The sequence below is a fragment of the Oncorhynchus masou genome, unplaced genomic scaffold (assembly GCF_036934945.1).
Source record: "Oncorhynchus masou masou isolate Uvic2021 unplaced genomic scaffold, UVic_Omas_1.1 unplaced_scaffold_856, whole genome shotgun sequence".
NCBI classification, from domain to species: Eukaryota; Metazoa; Chordata; class Actinopteri; order Salmoniformes; family Salmonidae; genus Oncorhynchus; species Oncorhynchus masou.
In genome coordinates, this window is record NW_027015018.1 from 55,839 (window position 1) to 74,886 (window position 19,048).

A 19,048-nucleotide genomic window follows, 5' to 3' on the forward strand; every position below is an offset into this window, starting at 1 on the left:
CATTCATTCCTAAATACCGGTGTCTGTGCTGGTGGTTGTGCTTGGACGGGGACAGCAGGGGCCAGAGCGGGGGCAGGTTGGCCCCCAGTCACCCTGACTCTGTTGTAAGGGAACGGTGGGGGCTGTTGCCCCCCTGCAGATCCTCCCTCTCCCTGGGCGTGGAACAGCCGGTCTCTCATCATCATGATGCAAGCCTGCAGGAAGACAAACACCACAACACAGTTATAATAGTACTTGAAACATTTCAAACAGTTTGATGCGTCAGCCTGCCTGAGGGGTAAACTATAAACCAGGGAGTTAGCAGGCTAACTTGCCCATTTCAAGCTTATCAAAAAAACACAATAATAATAATAAATCATAATATTTAGGCATGGTTTTATTGACTCAACAGCCAAGAACACATGGATGTTTAGCTTTGTTAATGAACCAGAAAATGTGTAGTAATTTCTGGTTGTTAATCAAATTTAGCTGGCTCACTCATTGATCCTGCTCTGCAGTACAGCCCTCTGGAGTAACAGATGGTAGGACAAACCCTTTTTAATTTATTTTTACCTTTATTTAACTAGGCAAGTCAGTTAAGAACAAATTCTTATTTTCAATGACGGCCTAGGAACAGTGGGTTAACTGCCTGTTCAGGGGCAGAACAACAGATTTGTACCTTGTCAGCTCGGGGATTCAAACTTGCAATCTTCCGGTTACTAGTCCAACGCTCTAACCACTAGGCCTCTTTCTGGACGACAACAACATTAGTCCCAAGAAACAAAGAGATCTTCTGTTGAATCTGACAATTAATCTTAATGGTTGTACAGTCGTCTCAAATGAAACTGTGAAGGACCTCGGCGTTACTCTGGACCCTGATCTCTCTTTTGAAGAACATATCAAGACCATTTCAAGGACAGCTTTTTTCCATCTACGTAACATTGCAAAAATCAGAAACTTTCTGTCCAAAAATGATGCAGAAAAATTAATCCATGTTTTTGTCACATCTAGGTTAGACTACTGCAACGCTCTACTTTCCGGCTACCTGGATAAAGCACAAAATAAACTTCAGTTAGTGCTAAATACGGCTGCTAGAATCCTGACTAGAACCAAAAGAAATTGATCATATTACTCCAGTGCTAGCCTCCCTACACTGGCTTCCTGTCAAAGCAAGGGCTGATTTCAAGGTTTTACTGCTAACCTACAAAGCATTACATGGGCTTGCTCCTACCTATCTCTCTGATTTGGTCCTGCCGTACATACCTACACGTACGCTACGGTCACAAGATGCAGGCCTCCTAATTGTCCCTAGAATTTCTAAGCAAACAGCTGGAGGCAGGGCTTTCTCCTATAGAGCTCCATTTTTATGGAATGGTCTGAACCTTTAAGTCTTTACTGAAGACTCATCTCTTCAGTGGGTCATATGATTGAGTGTAGTCTGGCCCAGGAGTGGGAAGGTGAACGGAAAGGCTCTGGAGCAACGAACCACCCTTGCCGTCTCTGCCTGGCCGGTTCCCCTCTTTCCACTGGGATTCTCTGCCTCTAACCCTATTACAGGGGCTGAGTCACTGGCTTACTGGGGCTCTCTCATACCGTCCCTGGGAGGGGTGCGTCACCTGAGTGGGTTGAGTCACTGATGTGATCATCCTGTCTGGGTTGGCGTCCCCCCTTGGGTTGTGCCGTGGCGAGGATCTTTGTGGGCTATACTCAGCCTTGTCTCAGGATGGTAAGTTGGTGGTTGAAGATATCCCTCGAGTGGTGTGGGGGCTGTGCTTGGGCAAAGTGGGTGGGGTTATATCCTTCCTGTTTGGCCCTGTCCGGGGGTGTCCTCGGATGGCGCACAGTGTCTCCTGACCCCTCCTGTCTCAGCCTCCAGTATTTATGCTGCAGTAGTTTATGTGTCGGGGGGCTAGGGTCAGTTTGTTATATCTGGAGTACTTCTCCTGTCCTATTTAGTGTCCTGTGTGAATCTAAGTGTGCGTTCTCTAATTCTCTCCTTCTCTCTCTCGGAGGACCTGAGCCCTAGGACCATGCCTCAGGACTACGTGACATGATGACTCCTTGCTGTCCCCAGTCCACCTGGCCGTGCTGCTGCTCCAGTTTCAACCGTTCTGCCTTATTATTATTGGACCATGCTGGTCATTAATGAACATTTGAACATCTTGGCCATGTTCTGTTATAATCTCCACCCGGCACAACCAGAAGAGGACTGGCCAACCCTCATAGCCTGGTTCCTCTCTAGGTTTCTACCTAGGTTTTGGCCTTTCTAGGGAGTTTTTCCTAGCCACCGTGCTTCTACACCTGCATTGCTTGCTGTTTGGGGTTTTAGGCTGGGTTTCTGTACAGCACTTTGAGATATCAGCTGATGTACGAAGGGCTATATAAATAAATTTGATTTGATTTAGTCCTCTTTCACCAGGCAAGATCAACGAAGCACAACTTTCATATTAAAATGCAGGTCTGAACACGATCCAGGAGAGAGAAAACACGGCGTCTTCGAAGCACGATGACACGTTTAAAACATTTCCCGGTTGATAAGGTATCTGAAGAGGACTGGAGGTTGCGTTTACCTGGTCTGAGGTGTCTGGCAGGTAGGACAGGGCTGTAGCCAGGCTGCCTTGTGAAGCGAGGAGACCAGCGTAGTGAGTCAGCTTGTCAGCCAGGACAGGACTCTGTACAGCCACCTCGTTGTTCCTCAGACGCTCCACAGACTTACGCAGAACCATCATCTTCTCTACCAAGTCCTGGCGGTCAAATCACACAGACCACATAATGTTACCACCTGGTTACTACCACGTCAATAGAGATGGTATCTGTGGCCATCATCATAACGCTTGGGTTCACTTGGAAAAGTGACTTCCATGGTTAAATTTAGGATAAATATATAGATAGATATAAAAATAAAAAATAAAATGATTTCTTACCTCTAAAACCAGGGGAGATGAGCAGTCCCTCTGCAGGGCCCAGCATTCCACTAGTTTCTCAATGTTCCCAGAGCAAATGTAACAGAGACATGCCTGCAGACAGCGTTTCTCTGTCCTCTCCCCCTCCAGACGCGACCCCAGGGTCTCTACAGTACCAGGAGAGGGTGGGAGAGCAAGGAAGAGAGGGAGAGAGAGGAGGAGAGGTTAGATAGAAGATGTAACAGAGATCAGTTATAGTCCTACCAGGAGAAAGGGAGGGAGGGGTTAGGAACAGGAAGCAGAAGAGCTACACAGCACAGAGATCAGTTACAGTCCTACCAGGAGAAAGGGAGGGAAGGGTTACGAACAGGAAGCAGAAGAGCTACACAGCACAGAGATCAGTTACAGTCCTACCAGGAGAAAGGGAGGGAGGGGTTAGGAACAGGAAGCAGAAGAGCTACACAGCACAGGGATCAGTTATAGTCCTACCAGGAGAAAGGGAGGGAGGGGTTAGGAACAGGAAGCAGAAGAGCTACACAGCACAGGGATCAGTTATAGTCCTACCAGGAGAAAGGGAGGGAGGGGTTAGGAACAGGAAGCAGAAGAGCTACACAGCACAGGGATCAGTTATAGTCCTACCAGGAGAAAGGGAGGGGGGGGGGGGTTAGGAACAGGAAGCAGAAGAGACCATCAGGTACAATCAGGTCTCTCTTCTGAAATAGATTTCTAGTGACTTGCAGAAATAAGCGCTGAACTCAAGGTAAAAGCAAGCCGGGGTTGACTGATGCCTTTGTTACGATCCTCAACAGCTCGTTCTTACCACACAGATGAGCAAACTCTTTGGGGTGAGCGTAGGTTAGGAGAGCAGCGAGAGCCTCCTTCCAGTTATCCAAGGCACAGCTCTGCACGATGTCTCCCCAGTTCTGGGTCACCACGGATGAGATCAGCTGAGGACGGTCGATAGTAAACTTAACCATGTTGTTTGTATTCATGTTGACTCAGTAAAATCAGATTATTTTGCACTGTTGATACAAAATAACTATATTCTGAACTAAACTTTGCTAGCTAGTAATCAAGTCATACAAATTGATATATATCAAATAGCCTTGAGGGTATGTCCCAAATGTCCCGTCTTACCATAGAGATGCTGTTCCTCTGCTCGTCCAGGTATGTCCCCCCCGTCTTACCACAGAGATGCTGTTCCTCTGCTCGTCCAGGTATGTCCCCCCCGTCTTACCACAGAGATGCTGTTCCTCTGCTCGTCCAGGTATGTCCCCCCCTGTCTTACCATAGAGATGCTGTTCCTCTGCTCGTCCAGGTATGTCCCCTGTCTTACCACAGAGATGCTGTTCCTCTGCTCGTCCAGGTATGTCCCCCCTGTCTTACCATAGAGATGCTGTTCCTCTGCTCGTCCAGGTATGTCCCCTGTCTTACCATAGAGATGCTGTTCCTCTGCTCGTCCAGGTATGTCCCCCCCGTCTTACCATAGAGATGCTGTTCCTCTGCTCGTCCAGGTATGTCCCCCCTGTCTTACCATAGAGATGCTGTTCCTCTGCTCGTCCAGGTATGTCCCCCCTGCTTACCATAGTGATGCTGTTCCTCTGCTCGTCCAGGTATGTCCCCCCCTGTCTTACCACAGAGATGCTGTTCCTCTGCTCGTCCAGGTATGTCCCCCCCGTCTTACCATAGAGATGCTGTTCCTCTGCTCGTCCAGGTATGTCCCCTGTCTTACCATAGAGATGCTGTTCCTCTGCTCGTCCAGGTATGTCCCCTGTCTTACCACAGAGATGCTGTTCCTCTGCTCGTCCAGGTATGTCCCCCCTGTCTTACCATAGAGATGCTGTTCCTCTGCTCGTCCAGGTATGTCCCCTGTCTTACCACAGAGATGCTGTTCCTCTGCTCGTCCAGGTATGTCCCCCCGTCTTACCACAGAGATGCTGTTCCTCTGCTCGTCCAGGTATGTCCCCCTGTCTTACCACAGAGATGCTGTTCCTCTGCTCGTCCAGGTATGTCCCCCCTGTCTTACCATAGAGATGCTGTTCCTCTGCTCGTCCAGGTATGTCCCGTCTTACCATAGAGATGCTGTTCCTCTGCTCGTCCAGGTATGTCCCCCCTGTCTTACCATAGAGATGCTGTTCCTCTGCTCGTCCAGGTATGTCCCCTGTCTTACCACAGAGATGCTGTTCCTCTGCTCGTCCAGGTATGTCCCCCCTGTCTTACCATAGAGATGCTGTTCCTCTGCTCGTCCAGGTATGTCCCCTGTCTTACCACAGAGATGCTGTTCCTCTGCTCGTCCAGGTATGTCCCCCCGTCTTACCACAGAGATGCTGTTCCTCTGCTCGTCCAGGTATGTCCCCTGTCTTACCACAGAGATGCTGTTCCTCTGCTCGTCCAGGTATGTCCCCTGTCTTACCACAGAGATGCTGTTCCTCTGCTCGTCCAGGTATGTCCCCCGTCTTACCACAGAGATGCTGTTCCTCTGCTCGTCCAGGTATGTCCCCTGTCTTACCACAGAGATGCTGTTCCTCTGCTCGTCCAGGTATGCCCCCCCCTGTCTTACCATAGAGATGCTGTTCCTCTGCTCGTCCAGGTATGCCCCCCCCTGTCTTACCATAGAGATGCTGTTCCTCTGCTCGTCCAGGTATGTCCCCCCCTGTCTTACCACAGAGATGCTGTTCCTCTGCTCGTCCAGGTATGTCCCCTGTCTTACCACAGAGATGCTGTTCCTCTGCTCATCCAGGTATGTCCCCCCCTGTCTTACCACAGAGATGCTGTTCCTCTGCTCGTCCAGGTATGTCCCCCGTCTTACCACAGAGATGCTGTTCCTCTGCTCGTCCAGGTATGTCCCCCGTCTTACCACAGAGATGCTGTTCCTCTGCTCGTCCAGGTATGTCCCCCCCTGTCTTACCATAGAGATGCTGTTCCTCTGCTCGTCCAGGTATGTCCCCCCCCTGTCTTACCACAGAGATGCTGTTCCTCTGCTCGTCCAGGTATGTCCCCCCCCCCGTCTTACCACAGAGATGCTGTTCCTCTGCTCGTCCAGGTATGTCCCCTGTCTTACCACAGAGATGCTGTTCCTCTGCTCGTCCAGGTATGTCCCCCCTGTCTTACCACAGAGATGCTGTTCCTCTGCTCGTCCAGGTATGTCCCCCTGTCTTACCACAGAGATGCTGTTCCTCTGCTCGTCCAGGTATGTCCCCCCTGTCTTACCACAGAGATGCTGTTCCTCTGCTCGTCCAGGTATGTCCCCCCCGTCTTACCACAGAGATGCTGTTCCTCTGCTCGTCCAGGTATGTCCCCTGTCTTACCATAGAGATGCTGTTCCTCTGCTCGTCCAGGTGTGGCCCCCCCCCCTGTCTTACCACAGAGATGCTGTTCCTCTGCTCGTCCAGGTATGTCCCCCCCGTCTTACCACAGAGATGCTGTTCCTCTGCTCGTCCAGGTATGTCCCCTGTCTTACCATAGAGATGCTGTTCCTCTGCTCGTCCAGGTATGTCCCCTGTCTTACCACAGAGATGCTGTTCCTCTGCTCGTCCAGGTATGTCCCCCCTGTCTTACCACAGAGATGCTGTTCCTCTGCTCGTCCAGGTATGTCCCCCCCCTGTCTTACCACAGAGATGCTGTTCCTCTGCTCGTCCAGGTATGTCCCCCCTGTCTTACCATAGAGATGCTGTTCCTCTGCTCGTCCAGGTATGTCCCCTGTCTTACCACAGAGATGCTGTTCCTCTGCTCGTCCAGGTATGTCCCCTGTCTTACCACAGAGATGCTGTTCCTCTGCTCGTCCAGGTATGTCCCCTGTCTTACCACAGAGATGCTGTTCCTCTGCTCGTCCAGGTATGTCCCCCTGTCTTACCATAGAGATGCTGTTCCTCTGCTCGTCCAGGTATGTCCCCCCACCCCGTCTTACCACAGAGATGCTGTTCCTCTGCTCGTCCAGGTATGTCCCCCCTGTCTTACCACAGAGATGCTGTTCCTCTGCTCGTCCAGGTATGTCCCCTGTCTTACCACAGAGATGCTGTTCCTCTGCTCGTCCAGGTATGTCCCCTGTCTTACCACAGAGATGCTGTTCCTCTGCTCGTCCAGGTATGTCCCCTGTCTTACCACAGAGATGCTGTTCCTCTGCTCGTCCAGGTATGTCCCCCGTCTTACCACAGAGATGCTGTTCCTCTGCTCGTCCAGGTATGTCCCCCGTCTTACCACAGAGATGCTGTTCCTCTGCTCGTCCAGGTATGTCCCCCCCCTGTCTTACCACAGAGATGCTGTTCCTCTGCTCGTCCAGGTATGTCCCCTGTCTTACCACAGAGATGCTGTTCCTCTGCTCGTCCAGGTATGTCCCCCGTCTTACCACAGAGATGCTGTTCCTCTGCTCGTCCAGGTATGTCCCCTGTCTTACCACAGAGATGCTGTTCCTCTGCTCGTCCAGGTATGTCTGCTGGGTCCTCTGCAGTAGCTCCTGTCCTCCACTGATCGCCAGCAGGATGGCCTCAGCGTAGCGCCCCTCATTCAGACACAGGTCCACCGCTCCCTCAAAGTTTCCCACCAGCAGAGCCATGCTGATCAGACCATCTGCATCTAATACAACAGGAGCATGAAGCAACTGAATGAGATGCGGGAGAGTTACAGTCATACACAGGGCCAGTTACCAGGACAACAGATTCATATTAAAGACAAAAAAAAAAAAAAAAAAAAAAAGGTTTTACGTTGAACATTCTATTTGTTATGTGTCCGGGAAACCAGTCCGTACTGTTTAGATTTCACAGGAAGAGAGAGCTGAAGTCACGTCCAACTGCTGGGATACTGAACGGAAGACGAGCAGTACCTGCTGAGACAGGGATCGGGAAGCTGATCTTCTCCTTGTCTTGTGGTTGTGGTGGGATCTGACTGAAAAAGTCAGAGGGCGAGGATGAACCCGGAGTCTTGGTGGAGTCAACCTCATCCCCGGATTCTTCTGACCTCTGGAAATGAAACGAGGACAATGTACTTTTATGGAAGGTTGGTGGTGATAATATAAAAAGGTGACAGGATTCATGTTGTTATGAACAGAGACCACATATCACTTCTGACACTCGTCACTGCCCTCTAGTGGACGGTGGAAGAACTGCAGTCTAGACGAGAAGTAGGACGACTATGAAAGAGAATGGGCTAATGAAGAGGGTTTGTTCCTGGACTGACCTGAGTAGAGAGAAGCTGTATCTTCTCAGCCAGATCGTTGGCATCCACTCCATGTCCGTTAGGCTGCAGGTTCTTCCCTAAGCAGGTGGATATCTTTCTCTCTAAATCCTCTTTGCTGAAACCCAAAAGTCTCAGGAATTTGACTCGGGCTTCATCTTCAAAGTTGACCTGTAAACATCAGGAGGCGGACAACATTAGAAACGTAAACAACCCTTGCAGAAGTGGTGTTCATCATATGTTGGTCTTGGCTCCCGAGTGCCTTTTTATCCAAATACATTGTACAGAGAAGCCTAGTGTTCATGGAAATGCGTCATCTCCATAGGTGTTCTGTGAGTCCTACTACTGTCCAGTCAGAAGGACAGACAGGGACACAGATAACTGGACTTTAAAAATAAAAAAAACATTTTGGCAATTAAGCAACTTTTCTACTTAACGAGGGTCAGATTAATTCATGGATACCATTTTAGCATGCTAACAGTTCCAGGAGACTTCCAGGCATTGTGCTAACGCTAGTTAGCAATGGCTCCCAAAACTACCTTCAAAACTGCATGCAGAGGCAAAAAATGGTATCCATGAGATCATATGACCCTGGGTGAGGAGAAAAAGGGATTAAATGCCCAAAATGTCACACGGTCTTTATAATGTTACATTGTATGACCCTGGGGTATGTAGAAAAGTTGCCAAAATTGCCAAAATCGTCCATTATTCCTTTAAAATGAACCTTTGGTGCCACTGTGCAGTGTCATCACACCTACCAGGAGAAACCTCCATATGTCCTGTTCAGAGTCTGTGGGGGCCTTGTGGATCTTGGCCTGGCAGTAGTCTGACAAAGATCCAGATTGCAGAGCAGCCTGCAGCTCTCTGGAACGTTGGAGGAGCTCTGTTTCCGTGGTGACCTGGCTCACAAACACCTGCCTGGGGACAGGGACGGGCTGTGGGCTCTGGACTGGAGCCTTAGGACTCTCAAAGGTGATCAGCTTCCCACCAAACTACAAGGAGAAGAGGATGGGAGGGTACTATTACTATGATGCAGTTATAATACATTGTAAGACTTGTCATAAGCACGTATAGTCCCTTTAAGAGTAGAGCGTGACCAAAGAGTAGCACTATGTCATGCCTAAGAATAGACTTTAACCGTGTGTTTCTACTATAATCCGCAGGTTGTCATGCCTAAGAATAGACTTTAACCGTGTGTTTCTACTACAATCCGCGGGTTGTCATGCCTAAGAATAGACTTTAACCGTGTGTTTCTACCATAATCCGCAGGTTGTCATGCCTAAGAATAGACTTTAACCGTGTGTTTCTACTACAATCCGCAGGTTGTCATGCCTAAGAATAGACTTTAACCGTGTGTTTCTACTATAATCCGCGGGTAGTCATGCCTTACTGATTAAACATATTGGGGTTCCTCACAATACGCATTTACTGATGTTATTTACCTTCTGAAATACAAAAAAAAAATATATATATATATATATATATTTTTAAAGGTCAGGTACATTGCACTTACAGCGAATGAGGCTCCTACGGGCCTACGAACCCACTTGGGGGGCTTCTTCAGCGGAGCGACGAGGGTGGTCTGAGGGCTGGGTTGGGGAACTTGCAGAGGGGGCAGCACCTGGCCTGTCCCAAACGGATCCATGGTGTCAAAGGACGAGGAGATCTGTGGGAAAGCACCACACAAAGACTGCATTCCCATCTAAATATTATATAAAGGTATGATAAATGAGCGGAGGTCTTTAAATGAGAAGGTCTACAACCATACCCTACCATTATAGCAGCAGTAGCAACCACATTCAACACCAGGCTAGACACCTGACTACGGCAAAATGTTACAACAATCAAATCATATCTATTCCATAAAGTGTATTAAGTAGTGCACTACAAAAGAAGTAGTGCACACTACATAGGAAACAGGGAGCCTTTGACGTTTTAGCATTTAGCAGACATTCTTATCCAGAGTGACTCCCAGCGGCAACACTGGATTGTGGATGGTTTCCTTTAGACAGTAAACAGACATGGGTCACAGATAGAGCTGTAAGACAGATGGAGGCTCTCTACCTGATCAGCCCTGCTCTGCTGCTGGGCCTCCAGGCTTCCTCCCATCACGCTGTAAACACTGATCCAGCCGTCAAACGAGGCGGCCGACAGCAGCGCCGGGTTCCTGGGACACCACTGGATGTCAAAGCACCACTGATTGGTCGTTGGTAATTCATAGATCACCTAGAGAGACGGGAGAGAGAGAGAGAGATTGGATCACCACGACATTGTAGAAACAGATCAACTAGACAACAGAGGCATCTGAAGATGCCCTGGGCAGGGAAAGATGGCGGGGGCTTTGTGATGGGAGAGAGAGAGATTGGATCGCCACGACATTGTAGAAACAGATCACCTAGACAACAGAGGCATCTGAAGATGCCCTGGGCAGGGAAAGATGGCGGGGGCTTTGTGATGGGAGAGAGAGAGATTGGATCGCCACGACATTGTAGAAAAAGATCACCTAGACAACAGAGGCATCTGAAGAAGCCCTGGGCAGGGAAAGATGGCGGGGGCTTTGTGATGGGAGGCCACATACACCACGAGGCCTTTAGAACAGAGCAGAAAAGCAGGTACCTCTCCAGTGGTTGGGTTCCAGCAGAGGATCCTGTTGTCTTTCGCACTACTGAGCAACAGCTCTGGGTCTGCTTGGCTCCACGCTATGGACAGAAGTCCCCTGAGGAGGAAAAACACCAAGCCTTCATCACCGACGGGCGAGGCTTTCTCTCTTAACTTCAACTGTGAAACAACAACAGCCGCCGAGCTGGAAGATCTCGCTGGACTTTATTAATCCACAACAAAAAGGAAAATGTGATTGAACCACGTAACACATACAACACCAATAAAAACACAACCAACGACATACAGACAATTAAAGTAGCACAACACCAACGTATAAAAAATAAAATAATGTTTTATTATGCGAATTACTATGGTTACATGTTACTGCACTGTTGGAGCGAGAAACATGAAGTATTTACCTCCACCTGCCAGTACAGAGACCATATCATCACCGTCATCACACATAACATTTCCAGTTAAAGTGATGAGTGGCACAACGTCCCAGAGGCTCACCTTGTGTGGTTCTCCAGGACTTTGAGAGGGGACGTGGCAAAGCGCAGGTCCCACATCTGAATGACTGGCATGCGGTCATCTTCTGAGGCCAGGACCAACTGGGTGGCCACCTCAGGGTGCCAGAGCATCCCTGAACAGTGCATCTACAACACAACATCAGACCAGGGCATCCCTGAACAGTGCATATATAACACAACCCCACATCAGACCAGAGCATCCCTGAACAGTGCATCTACAACACAACATCAGACCAGGGCATCCCTGAACAGTGCATATATATAACACAACCCCACATCAGACCAGAGCATCCCTGAACAGTGCATCTATAACACTACATCAGACCAGGGCATCCCTGATCAGTGAAACACAACATCAGACCAGGGAGTCTACAATACAACACTACATCAGACCAGAGCATCTACAATACAACACTACATCAGACCAGAGCATCCATGAACAGTGCATCTATAACACAACCCTACATCAGACCAGAGCATCCCTGAACAGTGCATCTACAACACCACACCAGAGCATCTACAACACCACACCAAACCAGAGCATCTACAACACCACACCAAACCAGAGCATCTACAACACCACACCAAACCAGAGCATCTACAACACCACACCAAACCAGAGCATCTACAACACCACACCACACCAGAGCATCTACAACACCACACCACACCAGAGCATCTACAACACCACACCACACCAGAGCATCTACAACACCACACCAAACCAGAGCATCTACAACACCACACCAAACCAGAGCATCTACAACACCACACCAAACCAGAGCATCTACAACACCACACCAAACCAGAGCATCTACAACACCACACCAAACCAGAGCATCTACAACACCACACCAAACCAGAGCATCTACCACACCACACCACACCAGAGCATCTACAACACCACACCAAACCAGAGCATCTACAACACCACACCAGAGCATCTACAACACCACACCAAACCAGAGCATCTACAACACCACACCAAACCAGAGCATCTACAACACCACACCAAACCAGAGCATCTACAACACCACACCACACCAGAGCATCTACAACACCACACCACACCAGAGCATCTACAACACCACACCACACCAGAGCATCTACAACACCACACCACACCAGAGCATCTACAACACCACACCAAACCAGAGCATCTACAACACCACACCAAACCAGAGCATCTACAACACCACACCAAACCAGAGCATCTACAACACCACACCAGAGCATCTACAACACCACACCAGAGCATCTACAACACCACACCAAACCAGAGCATCTACAACACCACACCAAACCAGAGCATCTACAACACCACACCAAACCAGAGCATCTACAACACCACACCAAACCAGAGCATCTACAACACCACACCACACCAGAGCATCTACAACACCACACCAAACCAGAGCATCTACAACACCACACCAGAGCATCTACAACACCACACCAAACCAGAGCATCTACAACACCACACCAGAGAATCCCTGAACAGTGCATTTACAACACAACAGCCTTTCAACATTTCTACATGCCAATCTACTGTACCCACCCGGTTGCCGTGGTCACCAATCTACTGTACTCACTAGTCTACTGTACTCACCCTGTTGCTTTGGTCACTAGTCTACTGTACTCACCCGGTTGCCGTGGTCACCAATCTACTGTACTCACTAGTCTACTGTACTCACCAGTCTACTGTACTCACTATTCTACTGTACTCACCCGGTTGCTGTGGTCACTAGTCTACTGTACCCACCCGGTTGCTGTGGTCACCAATCTACTGCACTCACGCGGTTGCTGTGGTCACCAATCTACTGTACTCACTAGTCTACTGTACTCACCCGGTTGCTGTGGTCACTAGTCTACTGTACTCACCCGGTTGCTGTACTCACTAGTCTACTGTACCCACCCGGTTGCTGTGGTCACCAATCTACTGCACTCACGCGGTTGCTGTGGTCACCAATCGACTGTACTCACTAGTCTACTGTACCCACCCGGTTGCTGTGGTCACCAATCTACTGTACTCACCCGGTTGCTGTGGTCACTAATCTTGATGATGGGCTCGTTCTTCCTCAGGTCCCAGACCACTGCTTTCCCACTGGGGTTTGCAGAGGCCAGGATGTGTTGCACCTGTCTGTTCCACGACACCACACTGATATCTTCAGGAGGCTAGGTGGATGGGGAGAGAAGGAACAGCACTGTTACAGATATTCCTCCAGGAATTATTGAGTGGAGAAGGTCACGGCACACATTTTAGAGATTAACAAAAATACAAGGAAAAAAAACAGGTGTTATTTCACATCAAAAAGCAGAGCTAAAATTCCCAACACTGCCACACTGTGGAAGACTATTGTCACAGGCTATTTCTCTGAGACTTCAGTAATGTCTTGATAGGGGGAAGTGTTAGGATATTTAACCTTCCCACCAGCCCACACATGTTAAAGCCACCACACACCAGACAACAACCACACACACACACACACAGGCTTTCACTCTTACCTCACAAAGCTACAAAGAGGGGAAAACATGGAGAAAACGGTTCAAAATTAAATTAAGACTCATTCCAGGGATTTAAATCACCTGGAATTACCCACCATTTTGATTTAGAGAAGAAGTTGAATGGAAATAGAAGAGAACGGGACAAACTTCCCCCAGAGACATTTACCTGTGACTTTGTCCCGGGTGTCATTGGATTGCTGAAATTGTTCAGATCCCAGATGTAGATCTCTGAATCGTTTGCCCCTGACGCCAACAGATTACTCTGAGAGTGTGAGAGAGAGTGTGAGAGAGAGTGTGTGAGAGAGAGAAAGTACATGCAAATGAGAGAAAAAAATACATGTGAGGAATATGATACAGAACATTGGATTGAACATATCCTTTAAGTGTTCATATTAAAAGCTTCATTTAATGTAATTTAGTAGCCATTTTAAATTGCATGTCAAACTACAAGTGAGAAATGGGCCAAAGCCTTGACTGGCTGCTACCAGTATTACCTGAAAGGGGTTGAAGTCTAATGCTCTGACAGGCCCAGTGTGTTTGTCCGACTGTCCTATTATTGCCTCTGCCCCTGATGTTACAATGGCTTCTGGGCTATACACCGTTACCGTGCCATTATCACTGCCTCCAATCAGTCTCCCTCCCAAACCGTCTTCTCCTGCTCCAAAGTTTACCCAAACCAGACTATGGAGCCTAGGGCACAGACATCAAAAATCAAATGTTATAGGTTGAATCGTATGTATCGATACAATAATATATTAACTTGTTAACTCGTATAGTATTGGGTTAGCAGGTCATTGTTGTTGCTGACCTGTTAGAAGTAGGTAAGGACCCCTTGAGCTTCATGCCCAGGGAAGGATCGGCAAAATCCACCTGGAATATTTCCAAGGCGGCAGTGGTGTTGAATGACGCATCCAGCTGCTGAGCTGACGTGCCTGTTCCTCAACAACAACAACAAACACAGACCAACAAAGAAATCTAATAAATCACAACAACTCAAGAAGTATGTTAATCAGAATTAAAAGTGAAGCCTGTTATCATCAGTTACACAACTCCTGATTTTTAGAAGCCTGCTCCCAAGTCTGTTTATGGATGCTTGCCAAGTTAGGCAAGTTGGCTAGATCGCATAAATAGATCTGGGAGGCTACTGGCAAGAATGCCTAAACATCTGGAACTATCTACTGTATAAGTGCATGAAAGTCCTGATACACAAAACAGTTCTACCCTACCTAAGACAAGGTAGAAGGGTTAGAGTTACTACCTAAGACAAGGTAGAAGGGTTAGAGTTACTACCTAAGACAAGGTAGAAGGGTTAGAGTTACTACCTAAGACAAGGTAGAAGGGTTAGAGTTACTACCTAAGACAAGGTAGAAGGGTTAGAGTTACTACCTAAGACAAGGTAGAAGGGTTAGAGTTACTACCTAAGACAAGGTAGAAGGGTTAGAGTGCGTGCAGGACAGGTATGGACAGGCCTGATACAGGTAACATTTGTGCCCTACCTAAAGCCAGGCAGATAGGGTGGTGGGGGGCAGGGCTCCATGCTGGATGAGCGGTCCTCTGGATCTCTTTCAGCCTCATCTTCCTCTATTGGGCTAGGATGCCTCTATCAAAGTCCTAAAAAAAATGGAAAACAAGCACTTTTAATGACGCTTCAATACTGGGGTGCATTCAGTTCAGTTCAACGTGTGCAGCATTCTTCAACAACTTTTGAGGTCTGTTTGCTTCTGTTTGGTGGGTGTACCCTGATCAATATGGGTGTCACACATTGAGATACATAAATCACCAGTGTGACCATTTGTAGCTAATCGCACAATATTGTGCAGCCCACCATACACAATAGCCCTCTGAGCCACCATAATCACATCGTTCTTCTCTTCAGCACCGTTTCCATTGACTAAAACATTGAACATAGCCAAAACATCTCGAAATGTTTTTGGCTACGTTGACCAAAGTTTTGTCATATTGAACATACCACGTTATGACCCCTGGAGTGTATTCATTACGCAAATTCTGCTGCAAAACGTTTCCTCCAAACTGAAAAAGTTTTGCAACGAAAACGAGAGATTCTATCGAAAAAACTCAGGTAGGTCTGTCTCAGTTGACTTTTTAATAAACGGTACAAAGTTTCCGTTGCAAGACGTAAGGAATAAACCCAAGGTAAGCGCCTTGCATTGGGCAGTAATGGACGTCATATGGGGATAGCCGATTTCTAAACACTATGAACCCACCTACAGCTAACTAGCAAACGTTAATAGTTTCTGAATAATCAAAACAACATATTGTAGGGCGTTACAGTAGCTAGCTACGTAACATGTCGGGATGGTTAATAAACTGAAACAATTTACTAAACGTTAGAAGAATCAATTTCAATCACGTCTCATGAATCAACAACACGAGAAGGAAGCGAGCCGTTAGATGGAGAACTGCTGGGTGATGAGAAAACGTTGAGCTAGCTAACACCCATCATTTGGTTAGCTAGTAATACACGTCTGTCTTCGCCGTAATGTATATGTTCTATAAATAGATAGGTAGTTAATGCTGGTTGAGCTATTAGCTATAAACCATCCCTGGTTCAACCAGTTTCTTTAGTTAGCTAACAGTAGCTAGCTAGGCTAGTTACCGATACGTGTCGTTGGCTTCAGCTAGAGCTTGACAGCTAAATCATGCAGACGTGTCGTTCAGCTTATAAATCTAGCAAGCTAGCTAAAAGCTAGAATAAATATATTCTAACACTATATTGTTAGTACCCCCATATCTTCATGTAAAATACTTACGTCGGAATTGATGATTATCAACCTTTCTAGTTTACAAATGATGTAGAAAACCACCGGGCACTCCCAACGTAATCCTGGATGTTTATCGTCTTCTACGGTGGCCGACATGGTATCAAATATCACAGCAGTCAGTGTCTTGATTTGACCTGTAGCTGTGTTTTGCAATGTTTTCAGTTCAGCAAAGATTGTCTCGCTTCTTCATATGTCAGTAGTTGAAAGTACTGAATAGATATTTTTCATTTTTTTTTCAAAATAGTATTACATCTATAACTATAAATTGTAATTTCCTGATGAACAATGTTGCAACTAGCTTCAGCCAGACAAACATACAGTGCCTTCAGAAAGTAATTCATACCGCTTGATTTTGTCCACATTTTTTTTATACACACAATACCCATAATGAAAACATGTTTTAGACATTTTTACAAATGTATTGAAAATAAAAATACAGATATCTCATTTACATAAATCTTCACATCCCTGAGTCAATACAAATTAGAATCACCTTTGGACGTGATTACAGCTGTGAGTCTTTCTGGGTAAATCTGTAAGAGTTTTGCACACCTGGATTGTACAATATATGGTAGTGAGGAAGCCCGATGGCGGGCAGCGGGAGAAGATGGAACCGGATGGATTTTAGCCGATATTCTACACATTTTTCTTATCGATGAAACGTTTGATCTCAATACAGTTTTTTGTTCCCAAAACTATATGTTATGAAAAGAGTGGCCTAAGTTTTACAGACTTTTGCCTTTTGCAAAAGTTTAGAAAAAAATATCGTTGTTTAGAAGGGGCGCAAAGGCGAATTGAGTTATTGCACACGCACACCTCACAGAGTAGTGGGTCCCTCACCGACATAACGCAGATGTGTGCAAGAACACGCCAATAGGATCTCGGTAGCTCCTGCTTGGCTCATTTGTTCCCATTGGAAACGAGAGGGTGTGGTCTATCTTGGTTTACTTATAAAATCTTTGATCCATTGACGTCTTGGTAAGCAACTCTTTCTTCTTCTTTTTTTGAGATCGGGTTGGCAGATCGCTACCAACTTTTAAGATGCATCACCGCCACCTACTGTAGTGGAGTGTGAGGCCAGTCACAGCCCTTCTCCTTCTTTGTCTTCTTATTCTTCTGTGGGGGTTGGTCGACGGTTGGCATCCAACATGATGGTACATTACCGCCACCTACTGTACTGGAGTGTGGGCCAGAGACGGAGAAACTAAATCTTACATGCCAGCCCCATTACTCTTAAAAAAATCTAAAATATTTGAGACTATATCTAATGATGTTCTACACAATACCCTCTTTAAACTAATTTCCTGTATCCCCTTCTCCCTCATACTAGATCTCAGCCTCTCTTTCCCTCTGATACTGCCCACACTATAGCAATACATGCTCCACTGTCTCTGTTTCCTGGCAATGATCACACTTTCCTGTTGGATGCTTTCATCCATCACATCTTATTCAACCGTCTGTGTCCCACCCTTAATCTTGTAAAAATAGCCTGCTATTTTCTGTCCCTTCCTGCCGTCCTCCCCACTCCAACATTCCTCTGTACTTGAAATAAATGCCTGCCTTTAGTATCTCTATTCCACTGCTCCTGCCATCTCTACACCATCACTGTCCATATCAGGCTTTTAACCTGCCATCTCTACACCATCACTGTCTATATCAGGCTTTTAGCCTGCTCCTGTCATCTCTACACCATCACTGTCTATATCAGGCTTTTAGCCTGTCATCTCTACACCATCACTGTCTATATCAGGCTTTTAGCCTGTCATCTCTGCACCATCACTGTCTATATCAGGCTTTTAGCCTGTCATCTCTGCACCATCACTGTCTATATCAGGCTTTGAGCCTGTCATCTCTACACCATCACTGTCTATATCAGGCTTTTAGCCTGTCATCTCTGCACCATCACTGTCTATATCAGGCTTTTAACCTGCTCCTGTCATCTCTACACCATCACTGTCTATATCAGGCTTTTAACCTGTCATCTCTTCACCATCACTGTCTATATCAGGCTTTTAGCCTGTCATCTCTGCACCATCACTGTCTATATCAGGCTTTTAACCTGCTCCTGCCATCTCTTCACCATCACTGTCTATATCAGGCTTTTAGCCTGTCATCTCTGCACCATCACTGTCTATATCAGGCTTTTAACCTGCTCCTGTCATCTCTTCACCATCACTGTCTATATCAGGCTTTTAGCCTGTCATCTCTGCACCATCACTGTCTATATCAGGCTTTTAACCTGCTCCTGTCATCTCTGCACCATCACTGTCTATATCAGGCTTTGAGCCTGTCATCTCTACACCATCACTGTCTATATCAGGCTTTTAGCCTGTCATCTCTACACCATCACTGTCTATATCAGGCTTTTAGCCTGTCATCTCTGCACCATCACTGTCTATATCAGGCTTTTAGCCTGTCACCTCTACACCATCACTGTCTATATAAGGCTTTTAACCTGTCATCTCTACACCATCACTGTCTATATCAGGCTGTTAACCTGCTCCTGTCATCTCTACACCATCACTGTCTGTATCAGGCTATTAACCTGCTCCTGTCATCTCTACACCATCACTGTCTA

The 19,048-nt window shown here is 47.1% G+C and overlaps 1 protein-coding gene across 4 annotated transcripts in view; it reads right to left on the reverse strand.

Moving 5' to 3' along the window:
• sec31b (SEC31 homolog B, COPII coat complex component) overlaps nt 1–16,573 on the reverse strand; it is a 29,274-nt gene extending 12,701 nt beyond the window's left edge. For 3 of the 4 annotated variants that reach the window (XM_064963848.1, XM_064963846.1, XM_064963849.1), the window contains exons 1-18: nt 16,459–16,573; nt 15,184–15,298; nt 14,496–14,619; nt 14,182–14,377; nt 13,854–13,949; nt 13,217–13,357; nt 11,166–11,308; nt 10,668–10,767; nt 10,116–10,277; nt 9,565–9,717; nt 8,810–9,043; nt 8,055–8,222; nt 7,702–7,837; nt 7,276–7,454; nt 3,703–3,829; nt 2,904–3,049; nt 2,550–2,723; nt 18–194 (exon numbers count right to left, since the gene is read on the reverse strand). In XM_064963848.1, the coding sequence (XP_064819920.1) occupies nt 18–194; nt 2,550–2,723; nt 2,904–3,049; nt 3,703–3,829; nt 7,276–7,454; nt 7,702–7,837; nt 8,055–8,222; nt 8,810–9,043; nt 9,565–9,717; nt 10,116–10,277; nt 10,668–10,767; nt 11,166–11,308; nt 13,217–13,357; nt 13,854–13,949; nt 14,182–14,377; nt 14,496–14,619; nt 15,184–15,262 (2,535 nt within the window). In that variant the 5' untranslated portion in view covers nt 15,263–15,298; nt 16,459–16,573. Of the gene's footprint in view, nt 1–17; nt 195–2,549; nt 2,724–2,903; nt 3,050–3,702; nt 3,830–7,275; nt 7,455–7,701; nt 7,838–8,054; nt 8,223–8,809; nt 9,044–9,564; nt 9,718–10,115; nt 10,278–10,667; nt 10,768–11,165; nt 11,309–12,910; nt 13,195–13,216; nt 13,358–13,853; nt 13,950–14,181; nt 14,378–14,495; nt 14,620–15,183; nt 15,299–16,458 lie in introns of those variants that run through there. The other variant, XM_064963850.1, reaches the window with a different exon arrangement.
• Nucleotides 16,574–19,048: the final 2,475 nt, after the last annotated feature.